Below are 17,633 nucleotides of genomic sequence, written 5' to 3' on the forward strand. Positions count from 1 at the left end.
TCTGCGACCCCATGGACTATAGCCGACTAGGCTCCTCTGTCCGTGGGATTTCCCAGGCAAGAGTACCGGAGTGGGCTGCCATTTCCTTCTCCAGGGGATCTTCCCAACCCAGGGATCGAACCCGGGTCTCCTGCATTGCAGGCAGATGCTTTACCATCTGAGCCACCAGGGAAGCCATTATTAGTGAAGGACTTCATTATTACTGAAGGACTTGGAATAATTTTGTCATAGACACTGTGCAGATCTTACAAAAATATGACATTATATATGATGTTTAAATAACATGAAGCTGTTATTTATACAAAAAACTACAGCGGAAAAGAAACACTAAAGAGTTTTCTAAATGATAAACTGAGGATTAGGTATTGGCATATTCTCTCCATGGCTTTAGTTCTGTTTGAGACTGTTGCTGGTTATTGTGTAAGATACATAAATTTGTTGTATAAGATACGTAAATTTGACCTTCCTTTTACCATCAAGTAATGTGAAATGATATTTATGATCTCAATGGAATTCATGGTCTAGTTAGGTAAAATATGCAAAATTTTAGAAAGATAATGCTTTTAAAAAGGATAAATTTGTTGATGTAAATACTGTGATATTCTGCTTGCCACGGGCACATTTTAAGTATAGTCATTATTTTGAACATTTTCACACACACACAAATGATTATTATGTTCAGTAAAAGTTAATGGAAATCCTTATTCTATTCCAAACATTAAATTGTTTACGATGGTAAATAATAACTAATAGTTGTATTACTAGAAACAGTTAATTGGAAGTGAACCACAGTGAAAAATCTTGAATCTTGATATGGTATATATTTTTCTATTAGTTTATAATATGGAGAAGGCAATGGCACCCCACTCCAGTACCCTTGCCTGGAAAATCCCATGGGTGGAGGGGCCTGGTGGGCATAGTCCACGGGGCCGCACAGAATCGGACACGACCGAGTGACTTCACTTCACTTACAGTATGCCACCATGTTTCCGTGGACGCTGTTCTCTCTCTCAATAGATACTTGGTCAGAGTAGTTTTATGACAGTTCATTTGTCTCTGATTTAGGTTGGAAGTTAAAGATAAAACAGATGAAGTTCATTTGCTTAATGACACGTTAGCCAGTGAACAGAAGAAATCCAGAGAGCTCCAGTGGGCTTTAGAGAAAGAGAAAGCCAAGCAGGGACGCAGTGAAGAACGGGACAAAGAAGAACTTGAGGTACTGTTTTCTGTATCTTTAAATGTCTGTGGAAGAATCCGCAGTGATAGAAGAGAAACGTTCCTCTTCCTGCGGTGTCTGCCTTACACTCTTCGTCAGGTGGAATAAATTGTTTACTATGTGTTGAATATTCTTACGGTGTTATGTAAAGTATTAGTAGAAATTGCTAATGGTATGATCCTTTTTTTCTTCTTCTGCATGCAAGGATGCATAGAGACTCTTCTGCTACAGCATGTGTTTTAGGAATTTGAATTCGCGTATATACAATTTGATAAACACGGCAGTTGTATCTTTTTAGCCCAGAAGTGGTTTCAGTTCCTGTTTTCTCCTAGGAAAGGAGAACAGTGGTGCTTTTCTGGTAGCAAGAGCCCTTGCTACTGTATGTTATGAAAACTTACAGTGAGGCCCTTGATGCTGGGCTTGCTCCCAGAGAGGCACACCCCAGCCTCGCACGGCTCACAGCAGGTCATACTACATGCAGTGCCATTTGCAGAGTTCTCCTTGAGCCCTTCTGTCTGTGTAAGCCCAGTACTTGCTAGCTCTGTGCTAAAAAAAAACTATGCAGCCAGAATTGCTCTGTGCGCAGTGACTCAGTTAAACTGTTCACGAGCCCATCGGCTATAGCCTGCCAGGCTCGTCTGTCCGTGTGATTTCCCTGGGAAGAATACTGGAGTGCGTTGCCATTTCCTACTCCAGGGATCTTCTGACCCAGGAATCAGACCCACGTCTCTTGTGTCTCCTGCGTTGGCAGGCAGATCCTTTACCACTAGCGCCACCTGGGAAGCCCAACCAGAATTTCTACCCTGCTACATTTGGGTTTTGTTTTTTTTTCCTAGTGTCCACCATGGTAGCCACTAGGCATTGTGAGCTTTCTGCCTAGCAAGGACATGTTATTTCTTCAGTTATCAATATTTTTTATCATCACAGATGTTTATAGGTTTTGAGTAGTTTGTCCCCCTGCCTTCTCCATAAGCCCAATTATTTTTAGTTATGTAGTAATGTATGGGAAAATTCAAGGAGTTTCAGGAACTCCCATCACATTATATGATAAATACTTTTATTTTTAAAGATTATTAATCTGCTGGATATTCCTTAAGTAGATATGATTAATGTTGGGAGAGAAAGTGTTATTTAGCTTAACTCTTTTGCTGATATTCTTTGATGAACATTAACTGGCTGCCCAAATAATTTTACACTCTAACTACTGAAAATATAAGTTAGCAAAATGGTCATCAGTTCTTTTACCAAATACTACCAACTTAGTATTAATAAAAGCACAATGGGCACAATTGTATACTTATGAATTATTTTTGCCAATATTAACATGAACAAATTCTCAAATTCAACTTTCTCCTACAAGGATCTGAAATTTTCACTTGAGGGTCAGAAACAAAGAAATATCCAACTGAGTCAACTTTTGGAACAACAGAAACAGCAACTGAATGAATCACAGCAGAAGATAGAATCACAAAGAGCGCTGCACGAGGCCCAGCTAGCTGAAGAACGAGGCCGCAACCTGGAGCTCCAGGTACTTCTTGAATCCGAGAAGGTTCGGATTCGGGAAATGAGTAGTACCCTGGATCGGGAGCGGGAGTTACACGCACAGCTGCAGAGCAGCGATGATAGTGGGCAGCCCCGGCCATCCTTACCCTCAGAGGACCTCCTTAAAGAGCTTCAAAAACAGCTAGAGGAGAAACACAGTCGTATAGTGGAACTGTTAAATGAGACTGAGAAATATAAACTGGATTCTTTGCAAACAAGACAGCAAATGGAAAAGGATAGGCAGGTTCACAGAAAGACACTGCAGACAGAACAGGAGGCCAACACAGAGGGACAAAAGAAAATGCATGAGCTTCAGTCCAAGGTGGAAGATCTTCAGCGCCAGCTGGAAGAGAAAAGGCAGCAAGTTTATAAGCTAGACCTGGAAGGTAAACGACTGCAAGGAATTATGCAGGAATTCCAGAAGCAAGAACTAGAACGAGAAGAAGAACGAGAAAGTAGAAGAATTCTGTATCAGAATCTTAATGAGGTAAATTGACATTTTGTTTTAAAATATCTTTTAGAAGAATATTGCAGTCCTGTGATCATATAATTTTGATACTGGATTAAATGATGTACAATCATTTAAAAATCTATAGAAGTTTATTTGGAATATAAACAGTAATTGTGTTCTCTTAAGAAAGAATGTGATGTGCTATTTGTGGTACAATTTTCGTTTTTCTGTCCAAAATTTCTAGCCAACCACTTGGAGTTTAACCAATGATCGAACCAGAAATTGGGTTCTTCAGCAGAAAATGGGAGAGACAAAGGAATCAAGCTATCCTAAAATGATTGAAATGAACGGAGGAGGAACTGGCTATAATCATGAATTGGAAATAATCAGACAAAAACTTCAGTGTGTGGCTTCAAAACTACAACATCTAGCCCAGAAAGCCTCCAACAGGTTAGAATTTTCTGCCTAACTTTTGGAAATGGCATTCTTAGGCAGGCTGGGCAGTCTGTCCCTCACTAGTAGCTAGAGAAGTTTTAACGTTAATGCATGTTTACATTAGAAGGTGATCTTTAGCAGAACTCATACACCTGAAAACCATCCTCCTAACACCCTGACTCGGGCAAAGAGAACAGCTAATGTAAAACCATCCTCCTAACACCCTGACTCGGGCAAAGAGAGCAGCTAATGTAAAACCATCCTCCTAACACCCTGACTCGGGCAAAGAGAGCAGCTAATGTAAAGAGAGCAGCTAATGTAAAGAGAGCAGCTAATGTAAAGAGAGCAGCTAATGTAAAGGAGGAACAGAGGTGAAGTAGTGTCGCCCGACCTGTGATGCTTGTGTTAGTAACACTGCTCCTGGAGTTGATACGTTTTGACTTTTTGCCCTTTTTTTCTTTTTTGAAGACTACAGTTTGAAACAGCAGATGATGAAGATTTTGTTTGGGTTCAGGAAAATATTGATAGAATTATTTTACAACTGCAAAAATTAACTGGCCAGCCAGGAGAAGAGGTAAGACTTTTTAAAAACACTTTTTAAAGTATCGAGAGCAAAGCTATAGAAATTACATGAATCATTTGATATTGGCACTGCATTTTCTAAAAACGTTTTATCGTTTCATTTATTTAAAATATTAGTAATGTTTGCCTTACCCCAACAGAAAATAGTGAAAGTTTGAGGGGAAGCAATATTATCATTATTGAAAAGTTTTGCTGGCCTCTTACTTACATTATGAAGAGTTTCTCGCAGCAGTAGTCTGCCTTTACCCACACCGCTCGGTGAGACCGTGCTCGGGATGCTGCCACTGTGCTCAGTTGACTCATGTGGCGAATCTGTTCAGTCCCTGTAGTTCTTGGTTTTTTTGTAGCATTTGATACTTTTGACCTATTCCATTTAAAATACCCTCTTTCCTTACCTTTTGTGTGAATATTCTCTCATTTCTTCCATTTCTTTTGTCATTCACCTTCAAGAGTTCCTCTTCTTCCTATGCTCGTCCATTGTTTTCCTCTTACTGTGAAAGCTCATTCATTCCCTAAGCCTGAATTCTCAGTAGACTTAATTATTGAACAAATACTTATATTGGGCACCTAGTACGTGCCAGGTACTATATTGGGTTCTGAGGCTACGATGAAGAAATCTGATAAAGATCCTGCCCTTATGTGGCTTATCTTCTTGTGGACTGTGGTTCTAGTCTAGACCTTTGTCCTGTGTTCCAGGTTGATATTTTCAGTTATTTATGCAACACCTTTCCTTAGGGAAACATACCCCACAGTGACCTCTTTAGGAACCTCACAGGCATAGACCAGACTGAGCATCATCTTCCTTTCCTCCTTCCGGCCCTGATCCCGCATTTCTGGTCATGGTATCGCCCAGTGTAGAGTTGAAAGTCAGCACAGATCACTTTCCTCTGCTCTTACGTGCACCCCCAGGCAGTCACTCGGGTCTGTGCATTCTGGTTCCTAAATGTCTGTCCCTGTGCCTTCGGTCATTGCCTGCATTCAGGCCTTCAGCATTCCTCACCTAGACTATGGGCAATAACTTCCTGATGTTGCAGCTTGGTGCCACAATCTTTCTTCTCTAATATACTACTTTACTTTGCAGAGTACTGTGGAAGGACTCTTTGTCACACATAAATTTGTTTATGGCATGCTCCAGCCTCAAGCCTTTCATTGCTCTTCACTACCTACATTTAGGTCTGTCATCCGTATAATGAAAGCAGGCTTTATGGTTAGTCTTAATAAGCATGTCTGTAACTTCTTAAAGGTAACACACTCACTCAAGCCTTGTATCTTTGTACTTGCTGTTGTATCTACTTAATATGCCCTTCTTTCCTCCCTGGTGAAGTCCTGGTTATTACTTAAGACTCAGCACAAGCCATGGTTCTTCATGAAGTCTGTTGTTCTCAGTGAGTTCACATTTTATATGCATTATTCATAAACATTTGTGCTCGTATGACCTTACGCTGTTTTGTCTTTTAGCCTACCTTAATGTCCCCAGGTACTTCTTGTGGCTCATTAACTGAAAGACTACTAAGACAAAATACTGAGCTGACGGGACATATCAGCCAACTGACTGAAGAAAAGAATGATTTAAGAAACATGATTATGAAGCTGGAGGAGCAAATCAGGTGGCATCGACAGGCAGGAACTGGCAGAGATTACGTACGTCTGTTTTTATCATGGCTGCATACTTAGCATCTGATGTGTAGTAGCATCATTAGAAAATTGTATAGGAACCATAGTAGCTGTTTATTTATTGATTGGTTGGGAATCTCTTCTGCCAGATTCTGGGTTGTGTATGTTCAGAATGTCTAATCCATACCCAGCCTTGCACATGAGAAAACTGAGGTCAGTAGTCAAACCAAGAAACGTTGATCTTCAAAGCCGAGTAACTCCCTACCTGTGGGCCAGTTGCAGACACATGTGAAGAAGTGTTCAAATGTGGGTTCTGCCTGTTCTTCTCGATAATTTATCACTCGTTGTGTTCACAACTCAAGTGAAAATGCTATTAAATTGTGGATTTCAGTCTAATAAACTCCTTCGGGAATTTATTTACATTTTTCCCATTTAAAAACTATAAAATAACTAAATTGTCAGCTCTGTTACCATCAGTATGAAGACAGGAAAGACCTGTAAGACTGGCTTTGTGGTCAGACACACGGTAACACATCCACACAGCTTCTGCAGAGACCCACTTCCCTGTGTACATGCTGGCTTCCCCCACTTTTCCAGTGTACTGCTTTTGGAACAGGCTCAGCATTTGGACCCAGATGGTCCATTTTGAAAGTCTACCCCCAAAAAACAATGGGGAGAATCCCTTGGCAGCCCAGTGGTTAGGCCCCAGTGCTTTCACTGCCATGGTCCAGGTTCAGTGCCTGGTCAGGAAACTTAAGATCTCTTAAGCCCTGTGGCGCAGCCAAAACAAAAGACGATAGACTGTCTTAGTTGAATGCTCTACCAATCTAAACTAACTAATCTAAACATGGGTCCGGGCTTTCATAGGGACTTTTAGTTGTAAAGTTAATCTCCTCAGCAAGGCCATAAACTTAAAAGTTAATGTTGTCCTATGAGTCGCTCTCTCGAGTTCAGTTCTTTGCGACCCCGTGGACTGCAGCCCTCCACGCTCCTCTGTCCACGGGGTTCTCCAGGCAAGAGTACTGCAGTTGCCATTCCTGTCTCGGGATCTTCCTGACTCAGGGATTGAACCCAGATCTCCAGCCTTGCAGGCATATTCTTTACCATCCGAGCCTCCTAATGTCAGTTGAGATTGGCTTTGAACTTCTCCATCTGAGGTGGGAAAGCTGAATACTACTCTATATCTCCCATAGGGATACCTTTAATAAGTTAAATTCAGACTTTTCTTCAGAGACTTGTTCTTTAAAATCACATAAGTAGGCTCTGGCCTCTGCAGTCTTCTAGGTTTTCACTCAGTGGTGGCCCCAACATTGAAGCCATCATCACCTCAGAAAAAGAAGTGTGGAACAGAGAAAAACTGGCTCTCCAGAAATCCTTGAAGAGGGCAGAAGCTGAAGTGTACAAACTCAAAGCCGAGCTGAGGAACGAAGCTCTACTGCAGAATCTGAGCCCTGATTCTGAGCATGCCGCTATAAAGGTAGGAGACATCCTCCAGCTGAACATACAACAAAGTCGGTTCTCTGCTCTTGCCTTATTTCATCTCTCACTAACCCTAATGGTCAGACTAAAGAATTTGAGGTCACACTGAGGTGGTTTCTCCAGGTATCTCAGTCTGTCATGAATGAGGTCTCTAGCTAGTCACAAAAAAACTGTGGTAAAGCATGCCCAGGATTGGGACCAGATTAAACTCACAGAGGTCACAGAAGCAGCACCCTGAGCTCACGGTCCCCATTCCCACAGTCTCATCCCTAATAAACCAACAGAAAGTTAGCTTTTCAATTCCGTATAGAAGCTCTGCTACTGTCAATATTAGAGGATCATGCTCTGTAATGGTAAGCCCTCTAAATAGCGTCTCTTATGACTTATAATGAATATTGTATTAATAGGACAACTACCTTAATCAGTTAACTTAAAATCCAAAAAAAGAAAACGTTTGTAATATTTATTCCAACTATGGCATGAATGTAAGTTTACGACTCTTAAAGAGATAGAAAATATTAACACTGACAAAGTTAAACGTGATGATGATAATAAAAGTAGCTCTGTACTATTATACTCTCTACTCTAAAAGCTTTATACTGTTTTTGGCGAAGACAAAAACATTTGCGTTAACTATGATTAATAGGAGCTAAAATTCATTGACTAAATGGAAGTGGAAGTATCAAGGTCTAGCTTTACTTTTCACTTTGCTGGTAAAATAGAAAACAGCGATGAGGTACCAGCCATTCTACTCCTGCTACTAAAAGTAAAGTCTAGATTATCTTCCCCTGCAGAACAGTTTGAATAATGTCTTTCTGTTTTTCTTCCCTTTAAACAGAGAATTTATGGCAAATACCTGAGGGCAGAAAGCTTTCGGAAAGCTCTCATTTATCAGAAGAAATACCTGCTCCTGTTACTGGGTGGGTTCCAGGAGTGTGAGGAGGCCACCCTGGCCCTGCTGGCCCGCATGGGGGGACAGCCGGCCTTCACAGACCTGGAGGTGATCACCAACCGACCAAAGGGCTTCACCAGGTTTCGGTCAGTCGTCAGAGTGTCCATGGCTATTTCCAGGTGAGGTACTCGAAAGAAAAGGCATTGAGTAGAATGCATTCTGAGAAACTGAGTTATTTTTAGTCCTCTCTCTCTGCTCTGCCTCCTGCGCCCTGTAGTCATCCAGTAGGAGTCTCTTGACGTCACTGAAACACGCCTCCCTCTGGGCAGGTTTTCATCCTCTAGTCAGGGAGGGGAACTTCACATCATACCGGACAGACCCTACGGAAAGGGCCCTCCCAGAGGCAGCCAGCCAGTGACTCAGCTGGAATATCCGGTCTGGGTGGTCCCTCTCTTTTTTTTTTTTAATCTAAATAAGCCCATGAACTAGTTCAGACATAGAAAGAAAAGAGATCATAAGGGAGAAAAATGCTTTTTGAAAAGTTACCTCGGCATAGCTTCATTTTCTTCACTACTACCACAGCCCCTCCAGCAGCCCAGCTGTAGAAATCCCTGGCCTAAGTGTGTGTTGGGCTCTGCTGGGGCGTTTGCTGCTCCTTTTTGGCCTTCCAAGCTAGGCACTCCCATGCTCACTCTGTATGTGGCTGAAATGGAGCCAGGAATCTGACTCCCTTGACGACACAGCCTCCTGCCGCCCTCTCACCTGGCTGGATGCACCCAGACACCTCGTTGCTTTGTCCTTAATGCCCCTCCCTTTGCTTCTGTAGGCGGCAGACAGTCTCAAAGTACATTTTTTTTTTAAGTACTGTCCAATCCCATTGTATTCAGGTTACTCACAAATACCTCAGAAGGCCACAGAGGCAGAATAAGAGGTGGTATTAGTGTTTTTGTGTGCTGGGGACCATATGCTATCTTTCAGCTCCTCACTGCCCTTCTCAGCTGGCCTCCGCACTGCCAGGGCCTTACAGCCTGCAGACTGTGTCTCCCAGATGGCTTCCTGTCTGGTTCTGTCATTTCTCAGCACTGGTATAAGAATTAGAGGGTTGGAGAAAGCAAAGAGCTTTCCTTCCTTTCATTCCCTTCATCACCTGGTACAGCCTATACAGGGTTAAGTGCCGGGAGGTGCATTGACAAAGAAAAAAGATTTAATCCTCACTCACTCTCTCCCGGGGCAGAGCAATATGCACGGCCCTCCAGACAGTAAGTGAGAGGTCACAGGAGTTAGCTGTTCATCTCGGTTTCCAGGACTCAGGAAGGCTCCTTGAGAGCCAGTTCCCATTGAAGGACTTCACACTGTCACGGTCTTCTTCTTCTCTTGTATGTTCGTTGTATTTTGACCATCCTAAAAACCAAGCCTTGAAACGAGTTGAAATAAGAAATCAGAACTGGCGCCCCATGAGCTCCTGGGGCCAGGACGGGGCAGGGAACTGGCGCCCCATGAGCTCCTGGGGCCAGGACGGGGCAGGGAACTGGCGCCCCATGAGCTCCTGGGGCCAGGACGGGGCAGGGAACTGGCGCCCCATGAGCTCCTGGGGCCAGGACGGGGCAGGGAACTGGCGCCCCATGAGCTCCTGGGGCCAGGACGGGGCAGGGAACTGGCGCCCCATGAGCTCCTGGGGCCAGGACGGGGCAGGGAACTGGCGCCCCATGAGCTCCTGGGGCCAGGACGGGGCAGGGAACTGGCGCCCCATGAGCTCCTGGGGCCAGGACGGGGCAGGGAACTGGCGCCCCATGAGCTCCTGGGGCCAGGACGGGGCAGGGAACTGGCGCCCCATGAGCTCCTGGGGCCAGGACGGGGCAGGGAACTGGCGCCCCATGAGCTCCTGGGGCCAGGACGGGGCAGGGAACTGGCGCCCCATGAGCTCCTGGGGCCAGGACGGGGCAGGGAACTGGCGCCCCATGAGCTCCTGGGGCCAGGACGGGGCAGGGAACTGGCGCCCCATGAGCTCCTGGGGCCAGGACGGGGCAGGGAACTGGCGCCCCATGAGCTCCTGGGGCCAGGACGGGGCAGGGAACTGGCGCCCCATGAGCTCCTGGGGCCAGGACGGGGCAGGGAACTGGCGCCCCATGAGCTCCTGGGGCCAGGACGGGGCAGGGAACTGGCGCCCCATGAGCTCCTGGGGCCAGGACGGGGCAGGGAACTGGCGCCCCATGAGCTCCTGGGGCCAGGACGGGGCAGGGAACTGGCGCCCCATGAGCTCCTGGGGCCAGGACGGGGCAGGGAACTGGCGCCCCATGAGCTCCTGGGGCCAGGACGGGGCAGGGAACTGGCGCCCCATGAGCTCCTGGGGCCAGGACGGGGCAGGGAACTGGCGCCCCATGAGCTCCTGGGGCCAGGACGGGGCAGGGAACTGGCGCCCCATGAGCTCCTGGGGCCAGGACGGGGCAGGGAACTGGTGCCCCATGAGCTCCTGGGGCCAGGACGGGGCAGCAGCGTTGGCTGCAGCTGGGCGGTGCCGCAGCCACCCCGCCCCTTTGGAGGCCAGCACTGTATCCCATCCCTGACTGCACGGCCTCACTCTTCTTGCTTCCCCACTCGCTCTCACTGCCAAATTAAGCATCTTTCTGTTCTCTTTCCATCTCCTCTGCCCTTAGTCTCCATTCTTTCCTCTTTTCATTTTTCCTCACCCTTTCTTTGCCCATCCAGCTTCCCTTTTCTGTTACATTCGCTCTTCGTCTCTGTGTCCCATGTTCCTCTAAAGACAGAACATGGTACTGGCAGCAGGAAACCTCTGCCTCATGGGAAAAGCCCTGTTCTGCTTCAGTTAGTTTTATCACAAACCACGGGACATTGGCATAATATTAGCCACGTGATTATATTGAAATTTGATCTGCATTAATATTTAAATGTATGACTTGAATTCTGTAGAAAGTGTGTGTCTATACTCTTTACACTATAGATGTTCTGTGAAATTTTCCATTGGAATCTTTTTTAGAATGAAATTTTTGGTTCGACGGTGGCATCGAGTCACAAGTTCTGGTTCCATCAATATTAACAGGGATGGCTTTGGATTGAATCCAGGTGAAGTCAAAATAGAATTTTTTCTTATGTTGGTGATTTCTCTAAAATTACTGCATATATAATAACCTTCCAAATAATGTGTTCTGGGACCTGTGTTGTCCAAAGACAGAGCCCTTATAACTAATAAAGCTGAGGACCTTGCTGTTCTGAAGAGTAGTAAAAGAGCTGATTTTTATGGCACACTTGGTTCACACTAGGCCCCACTTCTTTCCATGTATTCTCACAATTCTGTGATGTAAGCAAAATTACGGATGAAAAACTGAAGCACAGAAAGCTTTTGTCATTTGCAACAAATTACCCAGTAGGAGATGGTGGCCCTAGCTGTTGGCTCCAGAGCCCACTCTGTTCAACTGCATTTAAGGTTCTGGTTCGAGATAGGATTGCTCTTACTCTATTATGTGGAAGTTTCAATTTGAAGTTTTCACAATTTAGCAATATTAAACAGGTTTCTGGGTTTACCAATAGGTGATATAAAAGTTAAAATTCCTTCTCTCTATACTCAAACACTAGGGCTTCAGCATTTCAGGCAAAAGGAGGAGATGAGAAGCTGGGAAGCACACAGAGCTATAGACACACAGCATAACTGACATGTACTGGTAGTAAACCACCTTTTCCTCTTCTGTGCAGAGATGGAAGAAGTATATTTGGTACTATTCTAAATGAAGTGTTTTTGAAACATGCATCCCGGTGGCTCAGTGGTAAAGAATCTCCCCACTAACGCAGGAGACACGAGTTCAATCCCTGGGTCAGGAAGATCCCCGGGGACGGGAATGGCAACCCCCTCCATTATTCTTGCCTGGAGAATTCCATGGACAGAGGAGCCTGGAGGGCTACAGTCCATAGGGTCACAAAGAGTCAGACATGACTGAGCACACACACATACATCCTTATACTGAAACAGCTGAAATTTGAACCATAATGAATTCTGTGTTGTAAGTTAGTATGTCTTGGTTCCAGTTTTTTCCAATGAAAGTCAGCAGAATAGAGTGATAAAAGGACTTAATATAACAGCATTAACAGTCTAATATTGTTAATCCACATTGCCTTTTCTCTCATAACACACACACTCAGACACTCCTCAGAGTAAGAAAATATTTTCTTAGAGGTATAGTTCCAGATTATCAGAAATTCTAATATTCAAAGGTTAAAAAAATAAGCTATACTATTGTTTCTCTAGCAATTTCTCTTGCTATTTCTGTAGCAAGAATAATTGAAAATGATTATAAATGGGAGATAGTGTAGTATAGGGCAGTATAGTCAGTCTTTTGAACCTTATCTGCTTTGTAGAAATTTTTCAAGGGCTTGGTATTTTTCTTTTCTTTACAAGGTACATTTTGGATTACTTTAGGTGCAGAAAAGACGGACACATTTTATCATTCTTCTGGCGGGCTGGAGCTCTATGGAGAACCGAGACATACTGCATACCGCTCAAGATCAGATCTGGACTATCCAAGGTCTCCTTTACCGTTTCAAAATAGGTAAGAGTTTGATAAAATCTATACCAGTGTTGTTATTGTTCAGTCACTAAGTCATGTCCAGCTCTTTGTGACTTCATAGACTATAGCACACTAGGCTTCCCTGTCCTCCACTGTCTCCTGGAGTTTGCTCAAACTCATGTCCATTGATTTGGTGATGCCAACCAACCATCTCATCCTCTGCCACCCTAATCTTTCTCAGCATCAGGGTCTTTTCCAGTGAGTCAGCTCTTTGCATCAGGTGGCCAAAGTATTGGTGCTTCAGCTTCAACATCAGTCCTTATACTAATAACAGAGAATGAAGGACACTGTTGGGGCTTTGCAATGAAATAGCTAAACATGTCTTTAGTTATATATTGTTTACATAATCTAATGCCCAGAACCAAAAATAGTTTTTGAATTTGTAACTGGTTTCCAGGGGTAAAGGAAACAGAGTTGATCAAGTGTTATTCAGTATATGTGCTGTGGCTAGACATTAAGAAAGGCATTAACTAAAATTGAGTCTTTGGAATTATGAAAAAAAATCTCTGAAGTTTGCAGGACAAGATGCATTTATATGCATTTATATTTATGCAGCCTTCATTGATGTTCTCTGCAATAGCAGTTGTGTTGGACGTTCTTTTGATGACTTAGTGACTGCTTTGAATTTATTGACAAGTTTTTTCCTTAACACATGGCAGACTCAGAGGTGGGTGGATACATATAGACTGGGGAGTATACATGTGGTCTGCCTTTTGAGGGCAGGGGTGGAGGTAGGTTCATGAGTTACTTGCATTGTTTCTGGATAATTTGGATTCATCTTCATATTTTTAATCTCATAGGTACCCAGGCCTTCCAGCTGATTTAAACCCTGGTTCCTTAGCATGTTCTCAGCTTCAGAATTATGATCCTGACAGAGCCCTGACAGATTATATCACTCGGCTGGAGGCACTGCAAAGACGACTTGGAACTGTGCAGTCAGGTACCCTCAGCTTAACCAAGTATTGGCAGCACCACAGTGCTAGATAGGCCTGGAAATCTTTCTCTTTTTGAAATTCTTTGACTTTCCTCATTATTAATCAAATTTTCTAGTTCAGTGCATGAGTTATCAGCTACCCTTTAGGAATTTAAGACAAAACAGGATTTATCACCCTGGATCCCACTCTTCCCCCAAAAAATCCCTGCTCGTCTCATCGAGAAGATTAGGTGAGATGCACGATGAGCACTGATGTGCAGATACTCTGAAGCTTCCAGAGACTGCTGGAGGACTTGTTCCAAAGCAATTGCTTCTGCGCATGCAGATAAGGCATAGGGAGGCGAGAGGAAGACACAGGTTCCTTAATCACTTAGTGTGGCTATAATCTTTGTTCCAGCCTTGTGCTTTTGTGTATGATCCGAGGAACCCATCCCAGTCCAAAGACTGTAAGGATGACCTTTTATTTTTTCTCTTCAAAAACACACAAAAAATTTCATTCTTAGAAGTGGATTGTGAGAAAAACCTCTTTCCCTCTTTTCAGTTCACTCCTGATTCAAAGGTTTTAAATCATTTCAATTTAATGACCTTTAAGACAACTTTCATACACACAGACATGCATATATTATATATATATATATAACTATTATTAGAGACCCTTTTTTCTGCTATTCCTACAAAATAGATAGGACTCATCACCAGTTGTTTTTAGTAGTTTATCTCTTCATACAAGAAATTGTCTAACTCAAACAACTTGTTGCTATAGGAAACTTTTATTATCATAGCTGGACTTTGTTGGTCTGAGCATCTAAATTTCACAAGATTTTGAAGAGCAAAATGTTCTATAGAACATTCAGCCCGCAGGGCACTTTCCAGAAAATCTTAATGTTAATCTCACCTAGCATGTTACGGAGACAGATACAGATGCTTTTGAATATATATATTCAAAATCTCTTTTTAAAAAAATCAAGTTTGAATAAAACTTCTTTAGGAGAAAACAAAGCATTTTTTTTTAACGATAGGAAATAATCTTCTGCCCATCATGAACTAGTTAGTCTAAGTCACAATCTGATCTGAAATCATTGAACTATCCTGTTCCTGTCTTATAGGTTCGACTCAGTTTCATGCTGGCATGAGAAGATAATCCTTTGAAACATCATGAATTGATTTTAAACAGATTTCCTTTTGTAAATCAATGGTTCTTTTGTGCTTTTGTATTGTGGATATTCAATGGGACCAATGCGAACACAGCTTATGATTGTATACAAAGCCCTTGCCAGCACATGAAAACTGGAATTTGTACATATAAGCACTGTGTATGTATTCATGCACAATAATCATTCAATTACATGTATATTTGTGGAATGCTAATTTAAATGATTAAATTATAAACATTGTGTTATTTATCTAATGGGTGAAAAGATTAAACTTTTGGCATTATGATACAGTTGAATGTGTAGCTTGAGGTGTCCTGCACTTTTCTTATAAGGCTACTGAAGTTACATGTTTCTGCCTAATATATTTGCTACTGGTGATGAAGACAGATAATATCACTTGTAGAGACCTATTTTTGTATAATGGTAGAAGTTTTGAATTTTATGGGGTATTTTGTCAAGTACTGAAATAAAAATGACTTCACCGTTTTAACTACACTGTATTTGAACCTTCTTTGTTTTTTTATAATTAACATTTTATTACGTTTTTATTAAAATTATATTTATAGCACATGCTCACTTCTACAAATTATAATGTTCACAAGAGCTTAGGATGCAAAGCTAATGTTGCCCCGTCCTTCCTGCTCCAACCGTAGACTCAAGGATAGTTTTTGATATTTTTAATTCTTTTGATAGACAACAATTAAACAGCTGCAGTATGTGCTAATACCTTTAGTTCCGGACATACCAACTCCCGATATATTTTACTCAGTATGGTCTATTGACTCTCCAATAAGACAGTTAACCTTTAATTTTCTACCATGGGGCTTCCTTTCCTTTCAGTATCAATATTATAGCTAATTTTTTTTGTCTGCTGTGATTTTTTTTTTATAACTTTAGAGACTATCTTAAACCTCTCCGTTTCTTTTCTTCATTAAGTTTTCATAGTAACTTTTGGTTTTCCAGTTCAAAAGGTGAGGATATTAAGGCTCCCCTCCCCCTCCCCTGAAATCTCCTGAGGCCAGACTTTCCTATCATAGTGTCAAAGGTGTTAATATCTCCATGTATCTTACAGTCAGCATCATATCTGCTATGCTTTTGTCCATAGCTTGACTTTAAAAATTGAAAATCAATAAAGCATCTCTAGCCTCAAAGCTATAGAAATGCTCTTCTGTGTTTTTCCATAAATACTAGGATCTCACTTCTTTTTTAAAACCCATTTTTATGTTGTTTTATTTTTTCTCTATGCTTTCACTGAGAGAACTAAGACCCTGAGAGCTCCAAGGTGGGGCCAAAAAGAACCTTCTTCATTTTTAACGAGGCTTAGTTTTCAGTGCTTGTCTTAGTCTCTCCAGGCTGCTATAACAAAATACCATAGCCTGGGTGGTTTATTCAACAATAGAAATTTATCTCTCAGTTCTGAAGGCTAGAAAGTCCAAGATCAAAGCACCAGCAGATTTGCTATCTGGTGAGAGTCTGTTTTCCTAATTTTGTAGACTTATTTTCTGTGTCCTCACATGGCAGAGGGGCAAGGGTAATCTCTAAAGTTTCTCTTATGAGGGCACTAATCCCACTCGTGAGAGCTCCACCCCCTTGACCTCATCACCTTCCCCATTCAAATACCAACAAATTGGGGGTTCACTTTCAACATACAAACCTGGAGAGATACAAGCATTCGGCCTATGGTAGTACATATCACCTTATTATTTATCTCAAATATGTAGGATTTAGAGATTCTGAAAGTTGTCCTAATTTTAGAACTAAATATTACTGGGATTTTTCTTTCCCCACATAGAGGAAGAGTTTTCCTGTGTGCCTTTGTATCAACTTTAAGTCTACATACAGTGTCATTTAGAACCCAAGTGGGTATTTTTGTGATTAATCCATATTTACCTAATTATATAAATTTAGGGTTATTTGTGGAGAAGGCAATGGCACCCCACTCCAGTAATCTTGCCTGGAAAATCCCATGGATGGAGGACCCTGGTAGGCTGCAGTCCATGGGGTCACTAAGAGTTGGACACTACTGAGCGATTTCACTTTAATTTTTCACTTTCATGCATTGGAGAAGGAAATGGCAACCCACTCCAGTGTTCTTGCCTGGAGAATCCCAGGAACGGGGGAGCCTGGTGGGCTGCTGTCTCTGGGGTCGCACAGAGTCGGACACAACTGAAGTGACTTAGCAGTAGCAGCAGCAGGGTTATTTGTATCCAAAAGTGTTTCCTCAAAGCCATGCCCAGAGATGGTGCAAAATCTTAAATTTTATTAATCATAGTGCAGCAGTTAAGCAGCATTCCTGCTATCCAATTCAAAGACGCTCTCATAGAGGTAATCGAGATCTCAGTGTTATTTCTTTAAACTAGTCCTCCCTGATAACATGGCTACCACTAAAACAGCAAGAGAAGTAGTACCTGATACTTAACTTCCAGAGGGTTTTGTCTTAACATTAGATAGTTTACAATTTATACCAAGACAAACAGGCAATCTACATTCTTGGAAATTTCAAATTACCTAAATTTTCCATATTAGCAGCTAAGTCCCAATAAAGTGTTCTAGAATACAAATGTATTCTAAAACAGTTGAAGAGGGGAGCTCATGGGTAAAACCTTTTTTTTAGCTAAGCACAGCTTTCTATTCAAGGTAATTCCACTCTAAGGGAGAATGAGAAAAGAGTGAGTAGGTATTCTGATCAGTTTCACTCCCATTGTTTCCCCATCAGCATCCTTATAACATTAGGCCTCCACAGGCAGACTTGTTAAT

At 42.5% G+C, this 17,633-nt stretch overlaps 1 protein-coding gene and 1 non-coding gene across 7 annotated transcripts in view; one reads left to right on the top strand and one right to left on the bottom strand.

The window, feature by feature from the left end:
- Nucleotides 1-15,376, top strand: part of AKAP9 (A-kinase anchoring protein 9) — a 164,963-nt gene extending 149,587 nt beyond the window's left edge. For 3 of the 6 annotated variants that reach the window (XM_055589687.1, XM_055589689.1, XM_055589691.1), the window contains 11 exons: nucleotides 1,066-1,216; nucleotides 2,577-3,245; nucleotides 3,454-3,659; nucleotides 4,113-4,218; nucleotides 5,685-5,867; nucleotides 7,117-7,317; nucleotides 8,158-8,390; nucleotides 11,207-11,292; nucleotides 12,620-12,770; nucleotides 13,589-13,728; nucleotides 14,829-15,376. In XM_055589687.1, coding sequence (XP_055445662.1) covers nucleotides 1,066-1,216; nucleotides 2,577-3,245; nucleotides 3,454-3,659; nucleotides 4,113-4,218; nucleotides 5,685-5,867; nucleotides 7,117-7,317; nucleotides 8,158-8,390; nucleotides 11,207-11,292; nucleotides 12,620-12,770; nucleotides 13,589-13,728; nucleotides 14,829-14,863 — 2,161 coding nt within the window. In that variant the 3' untranslated portion in view covers nucleotides 14,864-15,376. The remainder of the gene's footprint in view (nucleotides 1-1,065; nucleotides 1,217-2,576; nucleotides 3,246-3,453; nucleotides 3,660-4,112; nucleotides 4,219-5,684; nucleotides 5,868-7,116; nucleotides 7,318-8,157; nucleotides 8,391-11,206; nucleotides 11,293-12,619; nucleotides 12,771-13,588; nucleotides 13,729-14,828) is intronic. The other 3 variants (XM_055589688.1, XM_055589690.1, XM_055589692.1) reach the window with 1 other exon arrangement.
- Nucleotides 101-172, bottom strand: TRNAC-GCA (transfer RNA cysteine (anticodon GCA)). Its single transcript has one exon. It is a non-coding gene; the product is annotated as a tRNA-Cys (tRNA).
- Nucleotides 15,377-17,633: the final 2,257 nt, after the last annotated feature.

The sequence above is a fragment of the Bubalus kerabau genome, chromosome 8 (assembly GCF_029407905.1).
Source record: "Bubalus kerabau isolate K-KA32 ecotype Philippines breed swamp buffalo chromosome 8, PCC_UOA_SB_1v2, whole genome shotgun sequence".
Classification (NCBI taxonomy): Eukaryota; Metazoa; Chordata; class Mammalia; order Artiodactyla; family Bovidae; genus Bubalus; species Bubalus kerabau.